The sequence below is a fragment of the Pholis gunnellus genome (genome assembly GCF_910591455.1).
Source record: "Pholis gunnellus genome assembly, chromosome: 13".
Classification (NCBI taxonomy): Eukaryota; Metazoa; Chordata; class Actinopteri; order Perciformes; family Pholidae; genus Pholis; species Pholis gunnellus.
In genome coordinates this window covers 19,680,111-19,695,238 of record NC_136540.1, presented here as the reverse complement: position 1 = coordinate 19,695,238, position 15,128 = coordinate 19,680,111, and the positions used below count along the sequence as shown (strand labels likewise).

The 15,128-nt window shown below is 42.5% G+C and overlaps 1 protein-coding gene across 1 annotated transcript in view; it reads right to left on the bottom strand.

Moving 5' to 3' along the window:
* Nucleotides 1-14,341, bottom strand: part of alcama (activated leukocyte cell adhesion molecule a) — a 71,046-nt gene extending 56,705 nt beyond the window's left edge. Inside the window, exon 1 of the mRNA XM_079172414.1 lies at nt 14,180-14,341. Within this exon, the coding sequence (XP_079028540.1) occupies nt 14,180-14,237 (58 nt within the window). The 5' untranslated portion in view covers nt 14,238-14,341. The remainder of the gene's footprint in view (nt 1-14,179) is intronic.
* Between the last annotated feature and the right edge of the window lie 787 nt (nt 14,342-15,128).

Here is a 15,128-nt window from a genome sequence, read left to right as displayed (position 1 = left end):
AACAAACTGTATCTATATTTTAAATGCATGAAACACCATGTACCAAGTAACATTGTGCACGGCCGTACTGACTGGTTTATAATTGGGCGCATGCAAGGAGAAAGGAAGGGCAAAAAGCAGACAGAGGTTAAAGTCACAAAAAGTAACTTTGTCACGGGTCAATTTAACCCAACGCCCAGAAAAACAGAATACATGCTTTGTGAAACTACATTTTTCCAATGCACAATTAGTCACAATATTAATCCCAATCACAATTTAGGCCTTCCACAATTAAAGGAGCGATACATGACGTCCAGTGTGTTACCATAGCAGCTAACAGCTATTATGTATGTAAAGATATAGAGGCGAACTCTCTCTCTCTCTGTGTTTTGTTACCAGAGCTTCTCCGTGCTCTGTTGACCAGCCGTGCATGCTTTTATTAGCACCCACCCTCCGGTTCCCCCCCAGGTAAACACTGCTCTGTCAGCACTGTTGCATTTGTCTGCACCGTTAGCACTGTTAGCTAGGAGCCGCCGGCTCAGGCGTCGCCATGTTGAGAGCCGTTGAGAGGCGATCAAAATGCTCCCAATCTAATATCTCGTACCTTTAAATTAACATGATCAACTGTGATTTTGACGTTCAAAATGTGCAAATGCAAATCAAATCAAGCGCTTCCAAACGTTATCTCTAGATCAGGGGTGGGCAATTAATTTTTACCGGGGGCCACATGAGCAACCTGAGCACTGCTGGAGGGCCACATCGACAATATTTCAATTAAAATTTGCTCAATATTATTTTTGATATACCGTAAGATAAATAATAATAATTTAATTTAACCTAACTTGACTTTATACAAAAGCAGATTGCTTTTGATGGTTTTATTTAAACTCTTAATCCTTAAATATTTATATTAGGCTATGTGAAATTGAAATAAGAAAACAAAAACAATCATTGAATCACTGCAATTTATTTTTATTTTTTTATTAATTTATTAATATTAATATTAATTTATTTTTAATATTATTTTATCTCTGGGGGTGTGAAGTTTGGTAAAAAGTCCTTGTTGGGTTTGCAGTTTTACCATCAACGCATCAGCCTCCCTTGCGTGCTCTTCATCAGACAGATTCCGGTATTTATCCTCGTGCTTCGTCGTGTAGTGGCGATTCAAATTATAATCTTTAAACACAGCAACCTGTGTACCACAAACTAAGCACACGGCTTTACCTTTAATTTCTGTAAAGAAATACTTGGCAGTCCATGTCTTGTTGAAAACACGGCATTCGTCATCAACTTTTCTTTTTTTAGCGTGAGCGGACATCTCGGGGGTAACCGGGCATCACTTGTCGCTGTGCACCTTCACTCACAGGTTACGCACGGACATACGTCCATAAATAACACTTTTCAAAATAAAAGCAGCACAGTTGTATTGCACGCACGACATAGATATTTTTTTAAATTTATTTTGTAATTTGTGATTGCCGCTGTTCACCTTCACTCACAATCACGCACGCGCATACGTCCACACGGAAGTAATACAAATAACGCTTTTCAAAACAAAAGCAGCACCGTTGTATTGCACACTCGACATCGATATTTTGTTAATTTATTTTGTAATTTATGATTGGCCTCACGCGGGCCGGACAGGGACGCACAAAGGGCCGGATGTGGCCCGCGGGCCGTAAGATGCCCAGGTCTGCTCTAGATGGTGGTGTGTGAGGTGAGTATTGAAATTCGTAGTATTTTATTGTCATAGACACTCAAATCGCATGTGTCATATCCATGTTCTTCTTCCCTTCCTTATTAAAAAAGTCCAGACGTTTGATTTAACGGTGCGTTTCTTATTTCTTTCTCCGATGTCTTCATCTTTGTTTTGACTAACTTCCTACCAATCAAGCTGACCTCACCAGAAAAAACCCCAGCACCATAGTGGACTGAAAAAGCAATTGATTTTATTATTCTAGTACCAAAAAATGTATATAATAAAAGAGCGATACTTGGCTTCTGTGTATCGATACAATATTGCCACGCAAAATATGGCGATACTATGCTGTATCAATTTTTCCCCCACCCCAAGAAAACAGTGCTCTGTTCATTTTAATGCGAAATTATAATGAAAAATATTTTGTCCTTAAAATCAAGGAATAATCATGATAAATAACTGTGACCTCAATATTGATCAATATAATAGTGATTATTATTTTGGCTTTAATCATGCAGCACTAATTTCTCCTATCAGAAAAAAGTGATGCAGACTTAAACAACAGAAACAGGGTTAGAGAAGGAGAAGAACACCGAAAGCTCGAAAAGTAGATCGACCGAGATAAGCCCAAGGCAGTAAACAGAAGTTTAAGACATGCATAATGCCAGGTTTACTGTGGGTTACCATTCAATAGAATAATCCCTCAATCACTGTTCAGACTGTGCAGCTCCAGCAAAGAGACGCGTAAACACAAAGCCAAACTAACTCTGACTGGTGAGTAGTGCAGTGCAACCATTCCCAATTCCCTCAACCTCATTTTTCACAAATCCCAGCAATGAAGTGGGCATTGAAAATCAATTGCACCATGGAGCTTTTGGTGGGGTGTGCTCGAGATTAAGACCTAAAGACCTGTAATGTTTTCATCGGGCTATGTGTTCCAGTTTGAAGTGCTTGTTGTCAACTAAAAGGGAAAGCTTCAAGAAATAAAACATCTGTGTTTGAGTCCTTCCGTAAAAGAGTAGCACTCACTTTCAGACATTTTTAGTTCAATATAATGCATGAGAGTTAAAACATTAATATTAAAGACACTCAGGCACTGCTTAAAACATGAAAGCAAAAAACAGCTATAAGGCCAGTGACAAACTGCTGTCAACATATAACACTTCTCTAAATTTCAAAGCTGCAGATTCTGTTTATTATTCAGCCAAAACTGCACATGAACTAAATATTACAGTATACAGCCGCCAGCACAGGTGTCCTGAAATGAAGACTATTCCACTAGCACAGGGGTCGGCAACCTTTACTATCCAAAGAGCCATTTTGCCCTATTTTCCACCAAATAAAATTAGTTTGGAGCCGCAAAAGCTATTTGATGTCACAGTTTATAAAGTTTTATACATAGTTATATACAAAACTATAGTTTGTTGTATTTATGAAATTATAGAACAAGAATAAAGAAACTTGTTGACATTTTATTGCTATTTTACGTGTTATAACAATATCAAACTCTTATGAAGAGTTTGCTGCAGCAGTTGAGGAATCGCTCTTTTTCGCTCATCTCCAGCGTGATAGTTTCCAGCAAATGCTGTGTGTTTGTTCTGGAAGTGTCTATCAACATTTTTTGTTGTTTGCAAATTTCTCGCCACATATCAAGCATACAGGTAAGCCAGCATCATTGACAGTGAAAATAAATGAATACGTCCACGCAGAATTAAACTCTATTTCCTCTGTGACTTTTCTGTTTTTGGATTTATCCATCGATAGTTTACCGAGGGCGGGGCTCTGCAGATCATGATCAGGCGCCTGCAGGGAAAGCCGCTATATTAGCGTCGTAAGATGCAAGTAGCGGATCGCGTAGCGCGGCTGCTTTTGAATATATTACTATTTTGCTCGACAGGGTTCGAATCCAGGTTGATGCGATCTTTCCATAAATATATTTTCTTCAATGTATTTCCTTATACGTGGCTGTGATGTAGTGCTCACTTATACAATCGTAATCCCCGCAATATATATGAGATGTGGCTTTTAGATCTCCAGCAATATGTTTGTGAATGTGTGACGAATCTGGCAACAGAGGCAGAAAACAGCTGCTGCTGTTCCGCGAACACAACACAAGCACGGAAGGGAAACCAGTAGGACCGGCACCCACTGCATGCCCAGTGTACGTGAATAGTCACGTGATATTCGTTTTCAGGCATTTTAGTCTGGACGGAGATCATCTCGAAAACGATGCTTAAACGCCGTGTGGACGGAGGACTCAGGGAGCCGCAACAGAGGGGCCGAACCCTGCTCTAGCACATAAACACACCACAATAGTTACCAAGAGTTGTCAAATGAAATCCTAGATGTAGACTGTCACTCAAATATAATTAACGGATCATTTTTGAGACCAAGCCCGCTGCCTACCGTTGTAATAGTAACTGACACCTAGAATAATTGTCTCAATTATAACATTCAGGTGTTCCTTATTCAAATATGGTGATATTAGCAGCTGTGACAGACACCTTTTTCATCTTTTCTGCTACCATGTGTCACCACAGATCAGCGGGAGGGACACACCCTTTCTCTTCACCTCTTTAATGTAAAAAATAAATACAGATGTAAATGTTCTACAAGTAGTAATGGCAGATTTCAAAGCAGACATTCAGTGGTAATTCCCTTAAGATGTAATCATGTAAAACTCCTGCACATTGTGTGAACATGAGGACGAGAGCGGGCAGCATTCCTCCGTCCCAGGACTGAAACCTGAGAAGCTCCACAGCGCTGGAGATCCACAACTAAAGTCCTATATGAAGCATTGTGTGGCTGTCATCTTTAAAACCAAAAGCCTGCAGCTTCAGGCAGCATGCGGTTTAGGATTACCAACAGACACAGCATGCTGGAGGGAGAACAGCAAAACACACCAGCAACATTTTAAGGGAAGTGAAAAAACATCGAAAATATTGTCATACGGACTGCAAAAAGCCTCATGAATTCTACTAAATAATGATTTTCATTTTGTGGCATTGTAAATTTAAGGTTCTATCTGACTTTTTGTCAGATTTAAATCATGGATTTTTGACATTGCTTTGTATTTTGTTTTAAAATCTTTGTGGGGTCCGTATTTCAAAGGAGAGAAAGTACACTTTTTGCCTGCTGGGATGACAAATCTCTCATGTTTAATATCTCACGACTGCTCAAATAGGATGTTACAGACAGAAACTTGCTGTTTGTCCAAGCTCATGGAAGAGCAATTTGAAAAGAGAAGAAAAAACAAACAAAAGCTTCAAGAGAACTGCCTTTTCTTTTTGGCCTCAACTGAGTCAGATGACATGGAGTCGGACAATGTGTATGGTCAGGAGCCCACTGACTAAAGGCTGTATTGTATTGTCCCAAACTGCAGCATTCCTAAATCTTTGGGAAAGAGGAGACACATACATGTTCATGCAGATGAAACTTGCTCTACTCCCGATGATTTAAACTACCCGTGCATCAACGTTTTTAATCCAGAGTGCAGTTGTACATTTTCACACCATGTACAACCCAAAAAGTACAACACAAGAAATATTTCACAATAAAAGGAGTCAGAAATAAGTGGCTTCTTCAGTGGCATACCCTAACTAGGAGAACATGAGGTTGCATTGTAAGCTGTGGTTTGAACCTTTGCAGGTTCATTCAAGTCAGTCTGTTGAGTCCAAAGCATCTTGGCTGTTGAATAACAACATCCAACAGCAGCAGCACCATTATTGTGCTGGGGACTTGGTAGGTGCTGTAAACTTTAGCTGGAAGTGGTTTAACACAAACAGGGTGATGTACAACTGCAATGGTTTCATCAGGCATTAGGATCCTTCAGGGGGAAACATGAGATGAATGCTTGCTTTGTGAAGCCACCAATTAAAAGCAGCAAACAATGTCAACATGACCCACTTTCCTGTCTCCTCTGCTGCGACGTGTTGTCAGCCACCACTCTGTCAGCAAGGAGGAACTTGCAACATCCCCCTGCCTGCACAGTATTAGGCCTAAATACAGACCCCAGACCTGCACAGTATTAGGCCTAAATACAGACCCCAGACCTGCACAGTATTAGGCCTAAATACAGACCCCAGACCTGCACAGTATTAGGCCTAAATACAGACCCCAGACCTGCACAGTATTAGGCCTAAACACAGACTCCAGACCTGCACAGTATTAGGCCTAAATACAGACTCCAGACCTGCACAGTATTAGGCCTAAATACAGACTCCAGACCTGCACAGTATTAGGCCTAAACACAGACTCCAGACCTGCACAGTATTAGGCCTAAACACAGACTCCAGACCTGCACAGTATTAGGCCTAAATACAGACTCCAGACCTGCACAGTATTAGGCCTAAACACAGACTCCAGACCTGCACAGTATTAGGCCTAAATACAGACTCCAGACCTGCACAGTATTAGGCCTAAACACAGACTCCAGACCTGCACAGTATTAGGCCTAAACACAGACTCCAGACCTGCACAGTATTAGGCCTAAACACAGACTCCAGACCTGCACAGTATTAGGCCTAAACACAGACTCCAGACCTGCACAGTATTAGGCCTAAACACAGACTCCAGACCTGCACAGTATTAGGCCTAAACACAGACTCCAGACCTGCACAGTATTAGGCCTAAACACAGACTCCAGACCTGCACAGTATTAGGCCTAAACACAGACTCCAGACCTGCACAGTATTAGGCCTAAATACAGACTCCAGACCTGCACAGTATTAGGCCTAAATACAGACTCCAGACCTGCACAGTATTAGGCCTAAATACAGACTCCAGACCTGCACAGTATTAGGCCTAAACACAGACTCCAGACCTGCACAGTATTAGGCCTAAACACAGACTCCAGACCTGCACAGTATTAGGCCTAAACACAGACTCCAGACCTGCACAGTATTAGGCCTAAATACAGACTCCAGACCTGCACAGTATTAGGCCTAAACACAGACTCCAGACCTGCACAGTATTAGGCCTAAACACAGACTCCAGACCTGCACAGTATTAGGCCTAAATACAGACTCTAGACCTGCACAGTATTAGGCCTAAATACAGACTCCAGACCTGCACAGTATTAGGCCTAAACACAGACTCCAGACCTGCACAGTATTAGGCCTAAACACAGACTCCAGACCTGCACAGTATTAGGCCTAAACACAGACTCCAGACCTGCACAGTATTAGGCCTAAACACAGCGCTGTGCCCTCTGCCCCTCATGTACGTCTGTGCCCTACCTACATATACAATGTGTAACACAATCTTTTGGCATGCAGAGAAATGCTTCTCTGTCAAATCCAGCTGTCTTTAAGATGGTCAGGATTCGTCTGCAAAACGACATCCTGCGTGTGCAGAAATGAAATATTGTAAAAACAAAAGGTGGAGGAAGTCACAGAGCAGGCCTTTGTTAAATGTCACAGGTGTTTTGACACCTTAATTAACAAACAGAGAAGAGTTTTCAGCATATCTGCATCAGGTGGACTTTCTTTTGGCAAGATTAATTAGGCAGCTAATGACTGACTTTATTATTGTATTATAGAAGTATTTCATGAGGCAGCTCGCATAGCTTCATTTGTTCTCAACAGAACCCAGCTGACCTGAACCTGAACCTCTCATGAATGCAGGTCAAACAACAGGTCAAATGCTTGCTTCTCAAATAGCAGGTGGTCATGTTCATAAATATACAAGTCTGTGTGTTTAGTTTACAGAGAAGCTGGCACAGTCCGTTTGTCAATGAATAGACATCTGAGAGAATACACAATTAACTTTTAACAACTGTATCCAGCTGGTTTCATATTAGTCCATTGTACGTGTATGCATCTCTGATCATTATCAGGCTGTTTAGTGTGGAGTTCTCCAGCATTATTCTTTCATGGATCTGTTAGGCTATCATTTATCTTTCTATATATGTTCATTGGGTACATAGCTGGTTCAATGGTCTATCCACATAAATGCATCAGGATGTCTATTTAGTGGGTTAATCCAATGATTCAGGGATCATTGCTTATCCTAAGACCTGCATTTCTTCATGAACTCATATAGACTCAGATACTGAATGCTGCACTATTCTGTGCGATGTCTCCATTAAGTTTGAATTTTACCTGTGAGGTGGTAGAATACAGGCTTGTGAATTCTCCAGGGAGGAGAATGAATGCTGTTTCTCCAGACCTCCTTCAACTCAGTGGTAATGGAGCTTTTTCTTCTCTCTGGTTCCTTTTAGGGGCCACTCTCAGCTGCATCTGGCTAACTGACATCTAAGGCTGCAGTAATGACCACATGGTTACAGGAGTCATCTCATCTGACATCTTTCATGGCTATTGATTTTCTTTGTGTTTTGAGTGAGTTATAATAGGATCCCGGGAGGTTTCTTACCATTCACTTCAACAACGAGAGAGACGTCAGTCAGGAGTAAAAGATGATGCTGAGTTTTACAAATACCTCAGCTACAGAGTGGATCTGGATACTCACTAAGTTACAGCTTGTTTCAGTCCTCAGTATCAGAGTTGAAGGTTTAGTTTCAGTACAGAATATATCAGATTGTTAAGTGTGTGTGTCTGTCCCCTAGGGTGGCCCACCGAACAGATCTGTCTTCAAATTCTTTACCAATTGCAAATGCATTTATTCTATCTTTTATTTAAAGCCTCTCAGAGGTCCTCTCTGCGCCGCACGGCAGGGGCTTCTGTGTAGGAATAACCTTTTATCTACATAAATAATAGTGTTTGTACGCACAGCATGCTCACTCTAACTTATTCATGACCCTAATCGCGAGCGCGCGCACACACACACACACACACACAAATAAGGATAAAAACATATAATTTACACCACATTCATTAGCTTTTCTTTCACTGCCAATTAAAAATATTGATGATAAAGCTTTCATTTAAACGTCCATGTACGTACAGTAGGAAGTGTGGTTCCAGGGGGATTGAGAAGGTCATTAGCTAAGGCTAATAGAAGGCCCATCTCTGTGATGGCTGAAATGACAGCAGTCAGGGTTGGAGGCAAAAATAAAAGAACAGAAGCTTCTTCGCACTAATGCTCTGATACCAACACCAACTTCCCCCATCAACTCTCTCTAGTATTTTCTTTTTACCTATAAAAGGAAGAAGAGGCCTTTGAGTCTAACCTGTGGACCCCCACACCTCCAGCCACCATACTTTTCTGTCACTCTCTATTACTACCCAATGGCATTCCTTAATACATAATCTAATTATTCCTTAGTGCACAGGGACATTTTTACGGATCTTCCTGAGCTTGGCAGAATAAATAATTCTCATCCTGTCACCAGGGACAATTCCTCCATCAATGAGCAGAATCTCCATCTCACATTCCTACGTGTGATTTAAAGCATTACTAAAAAAAACTCCCCTAGATTACATTCAGAACAGCTTTACTCTTGTTTTGAGTCACTGAGTCAGAAACACAAGTTACAAAACTGATTTCACTCCCTGCTGCCTCATTTTGTGAGCATTTCCCTGCAGAGTTTATTCTTGAGAAGATAGACTTCATTGAATTCTAATTTTCCTGCACATTTAACAAAGCTGCATCTCATCGGCAGATGTTTCACTTCTCCTTTTGATGCAGTCATGCTTTCATGACCTGTGGAATGATTATCATATCATTACAAAATGGAAACAACCGGACACGACATGTGCGACATGAATCATACTGCCTCATGTGAGAAGTTGTGTGTGTGTGCGTGTGTGGGCTTACCCATGATCTCATTTGGTTTCAGCTACTGTTGTTGCTTCTTCCTGGACGTTTCGGTGAGCAAGGTGAATTTTTGGTTGGGGGAGTTGTTGAAAGCTGCAGGGGGGGTGGGGGACTCACTATACTGCCCAACACACAAGCTAGTCTGATGAGAGGCCCCAGCATTAGACACACTTCTTCTTACAAAAGGGACTGAGAGGGCTAATCCCCACTGAGCAAATATATTTTCAACATGGCCTGATTCAGTTTTGTCTTCTGTCATTAGTCTCCCTTTGCTTTGTGCAGCAGTTAAACAGGTTCAAACTGTTATTACTGCCTCCACATAGAGCGGCCACAGAAGACATGAACATGTTGTTGTCACAACATTACTCTGCAGTGATAGGTTACCTCATGGTCCTTTGTCATAAAGCGTCACACCCTGGCCAGAAAAACGTATTATTAACACCAGAGAGTTGTGCTCCTGGTTCAAGATGTGAAGGTATTAAGTAAGATGTAACTTGTGTTCATTTTGTATAAAACAGACCTAAAGGACAGGAAAATCGTTTCAAAGAAGGTAAAGTTAATGATGAAGCTGTGTGAAAATTATTTATTTCATCTGTGCTGCTGGAGGTGAGAACTTTGTTTCTCCCAAATGTCAGCTTTAAACAATTGAAATAAAAGACTGTTGCATCTGGTTGGACCACTGAATGAATGTCATTCATGGTTTTGAAATGATTTCACCACAAGCTCATGGGAGGAGGAGTTTTCTCAACCCACAGAGGAACCTTGTAAACCTTCAACCCCTTTCACATGACAAAAGCTAAGTTATGGGATGCTCATGTGACGTGTCTGAACAGGGCTTTCTGAATAACAGATCAAACTAAAGCGATCTGACAGAAAGATTTAGGTGGGGCTTCAAACACACTGTGACCTTTCACAACTCGGCTGCTGGATTGTTGGATGAAGGTGGTTGAAGGTAGCTGCCCCCCCTCTGTCCTCACATATCCCCCCCCCCCCCCCCCTGGGTGGGGACCCACCACCACCACCACCACAAAGGTATTTTCCCTCCAGAAAAAGACGAGCCGAGCCATGTCGGGGCAGATGGAGATAGCATTTCAAACCGTCCCGTACCCCAAGCTAAAGCAACTAGAAATGCCGCTGCATACCACATCCATTATCTTGTCTGGCTGTCCCCACTTCCAGCAGCAGTCTCCTTATTAACTCCTTTTTTAATTATTTTAAAGAGGGGACAGTTTGGTTTAAGGGAGCTTCACATCTGTGCATATTTGGTACTTAGGTACATTTCAAAGTACTTGTGTGGAATATAATTACAGCCTGACTGGAATGAATTATCATCAGTGCTAAGAAAGGATCACAGCTTCACACCAGATTAACCCTAAGTCCAGGTGTAGTGGGGGCTGAGCCCTCTGAGAGAAGTGCTGTGATTCAAATCAAAAATGGGAAATTTAAATAATAATACCGCGATAGGATGGAGAGACATCATGCCATTGGGAGGATTTGTTGCTTATCTGGCAATGTGCCAATTCGGTAGATTTGCAGTGTCTGTCTTTAACTGGTAGTTAATAAATATCTGGCTGGTACCCGATTTGTTTTTTCAACAATGATCATTTAGATTCTCTTCCCTGCAGTGCCGGGATCAAGGCCAACAGGAACTAATGTAAAACTTGGAAGTTACATTTTATTCAAACTTAACTTTATGAGCCTCCCTTTGTTGCAAGAATGGAGTTTTGGTCTGTTATACCAACAACAGAGGAAAGAGGGACAACAGGGAGCCAAAGTGCCACCTCACCCCAGGTTAGATTCTCTTCACTAGCTTTTACTACTCCCTGTTCTGGCCAATGAAGGTTTCTATCATTAAGGCAGAAACAGGCCCATATCTTAGTTAAACAGTATCTCTACAGTAGACCTACACTATCTGGTTAGTGGAACAAAGGCCATCTTATACAGGGGACAGGACTGCAGGTCTTTATTATTGAGTATGGATGTTGCCTTGAGGTGCTGTCGGAAGTATAGGTCCACATGAGGGTCAGCAAACAAAGCCAAAGGCTACAGTTTAAAGTCTCTGTTGTTGGGGGATTTTCAGAGTAGCCTGAACTCACATTGTTGAAGCGTAGAGCTTTGAGGCATTCACGAAACAACACAAGTCATGTAAAGTAGACTAGAAACACCAGGGCAGCATTACCACATATCACACTTCTAGCCTGCATTAAACAAGCAGAATGTCAACCTGGGAACAAAGTGGAGGCTTATCTGATGATTGACGAAACATTATTGGTTGAGTGGATGATTTATGCAGGCTACGAGGTGAGACAATGCAAATCAACCCATATTTGCTCTGTATAGAATCTGTTTTCCAAACAGATTTCTGCGCTTCAGAATATTGCTGAAAGACACCAAGGCTGTTTGATGTGGAAATGCATTGGCAGAAATATTTATTAAAACATTGATCACTAGAGCAAAGCCCAACCTGCTGCCACAGAAAACAAATGATGTGTTATTAATGGCCCTGAGAAAGGTAGCTGGTTAGTGGAACAAAGGCCATCTTCTAAAGGGGACAGGACTGCAGGTCTCTATTATGGAGGACTGATTGCCTTGGAAGCACAGGCTGAAAAACAGCGAGGGGCTCCATTGCTGTTGCCTCAGGTAACATGGAAACATGAAATATGATCCTGGAAGTCCAGTTTGAGTAAAAGATGAATTTGCAGGCTTATAGGACACCAAACACTGAACAGCGGTGAGACCGAATTTCACCACTCTATCACGGTGACAATCAGGTAGACATATGGCATTAGTCTAACCAGGAATGTGTGCTTGTATGTATGCCTTGCCTAATGAGGATTCACCTTTTGTGGTTAGGTTCAACTTTTCCTTCCCGATGACTGTGCCTAATATTTGCCGTAGCCCTCTACGTTGGCACCCTCGCTGCGTCAATGGAGTGTAACCACTAGAATAAATGAGGGGGCTGCTAATAAGAGCCTCTTTCCCATCATAATGGTCATAACTATATGAATTTGTCACTACAAATATGACTAGCTGGAACATTGTAACAGCCCCATGGCTCTCTTATTACCTATTGGGGACACATTACTAACATTCTACAACAGTCCACAGAAGCTCTTTAAAGTGGACCTAGAAATGACTGCAGAGCTAAAATGCGAGTTAAATTATATGAAAGTGCTCACAATTACATGACACACCTAATGTGTCTTCTCTCTTAAAATGCCATTCTCTGTCAACAAGGATGACTTTTCCAAACGGTGTTTACCACCATTCAGCCCACACTTTGTATCCACTCACATCTGTGCTGGCAGCTCACCCTTCTAAAGTCACCCCTAAAAGCCCCCCATGGCTTCAAACTTGTAAGTCTGAGAGTCCCTTTGAAAGCCTTCCCTCTTTGATGTGAGGAATGCTACAGATCAAGCTGGAAACTGACTTCAGCTGCTATCTACTGCGCTGCTATCTGTCACTATGTGGAGGACAAATATGGATTTTTATCATGATTGTAATGTGAATCCCACACACAAACCCACAGAATGATGCGTTCCCTCCTCCTGTGGAGTCGCTGATCCGGACACAGGCCAGATAGCATCAAGTGATGGAGACGGTGACCCTGGCTGTGTCGAGTGATTCGAGCACCAATCACCTCCTCCCACCACACACCCACTCAGCCACCAGCCAGACAGACTGCCCGCCCTCCAGCCGCTCTGACAAAGAGCAGTTCTGTGAACGCCGAGAGATGTCCAGTGACACAAACACAACTCAGAGATAAGAGCTGGGAGGATATTTATTCTGACTTATCGTGTGGAAGTGACACGAGACGATGTCAGTGGTCCCAGCGCTGCTGATTGTGTTTGAACTCTTTCAAAGCCCGGCCCGTTTTCTCACCAAGAAAAGCTGCTCACTATCAGCATCAGAGATCATATGCTACAGGACTGAACCACGGATTCCCAAATTAGGGCTTTGCTAGCCCCAGGGACTTTAAAAAGAATTCCAGGTTGCACCCTTCAGGGCGATGCATATTGAATTGCTTTGTAAACGGACGACTCTCATTAGATGTTGCGTTGTCACACACAAGGAGGAGCGCTCATCTTCTATTCAACTACAAGTCGACATCATTAAGACATTGAGAGGGAAAACATGAATGACAAAGTCATGAAATGTCAATGTGTGTTATCTCTGGCCTCTTATTGGCCCATTCAAACACACACACACACACACACACACACACACACAGCCACACCTAACACAAACACACACAGGAACACAGGCTTGGATTACACTGATTACAACTACGTCATTCATTTTTTTTAAGAGCTGAAGGCAGCAACCACATTCAACAAGTCCAGCTCCATCACACAGCTCTACGGAGGTAAACGCACCTGTTTATCTACAGGAGCGAGTTCATCCAACATATCAAGCTGCCAGAGCTCTTCGTAAATTCATTGCTATAAAGTTTCAATATGGATCAAGATTTTCACTTTAGCTACGCGCCATTCTCTTCTCTTCCTTCCTTTTTATCTTTTTTAGCGGGAGGCTAATATTTCTAATTAGAAACCAATGATGGATTTAATGTTCCCATTGATTCCGTCCCTGCAGCCTAAACCTGCGTAACGATGTGAATATGACGACGGACTAAAATAAGAGCGCTAACTTCACTCTGCAGGTATTAACATTTAGGCGAAGTCACGAGTAGACTAAATAGAACGTCACGTTACCTATGTGAGACCGCATCGGTAGACCGAGTCCACGATAGTCAAAGGCTGATTCTAGGACTTGAACGAGGCTTACCTTGGAGCAGCGTCCCGGCGCTCACGAGAGCCAGCAGCAGGACAGCAGCGTGGTCCATCCTCAGAGAGAACGTGGTTCTGTGGATACCTCTGGTGGGGTTCTGGAGAGATGAGGAGCTCAAGTCGGTCTGGACTGAACAAATATGGCCCGCAGATATGTCACTGTGGTTTGGAAGAGGCGTGGTAAGTCCGAAACATACCACAGTGTCAGAAGGGAGCGCAGGTGAAATACAGAGAGAGCTGACTGCGAGGACAGAAGGAGGAGGAGCAGGAGGAGGAGGAGCAGGAGGAGGAGAAGGAGGAAGCTCTCCGGGGATTTTTTTCTTGTATGTTGCCTTGAGGTGCTGTCGGAAGTATAGGTCCACATGAGGGTCAGCAAACAAAGCCAAAGGCTACAGTTTAAAGTCTCTGTTGTTGGGGGATTTTCAGAGTAGCCTGAACTCACATTGTTGAAGCGTAGAGCTTTGAGGCATTCACGAAACAACACAAGTCATGTAAAGTAGACTAGAAACACCAGGGCAGCATTACCACATATCACACTTCTAGCCTGCATTAAACAAGCAGAATGTCAACATGGGAACAAAGTGGAGGCTTATCTGATGATTGACGAAACATTATTGGTTGAGGGGATGATTTATGCAGGCTACGAGGTGAGACAATGCGGTTTAAGGTTAGTGGCTGATAGAATAGTAATACAATAGTGTTTTAATTTAGCTTGGCTTTAGAGCCTCAATGTCAAGTGTCAGAAGTGTGGGAAATGAACAGAGTACATGCCCAAAGCTTTTAGCGATGAACGTGGATGGGACACATGATGCCATGGGGCATGGGTCTTTAGCCCCACTGCAGTTTGATTGACTATTTGTCGAGTACTGTTGTTAACCTGTCCAGTAACTGTGTAGGGGCGATGGGAACCTGCCCACTGATGCATTTGTATAAAACAGACAGAGATT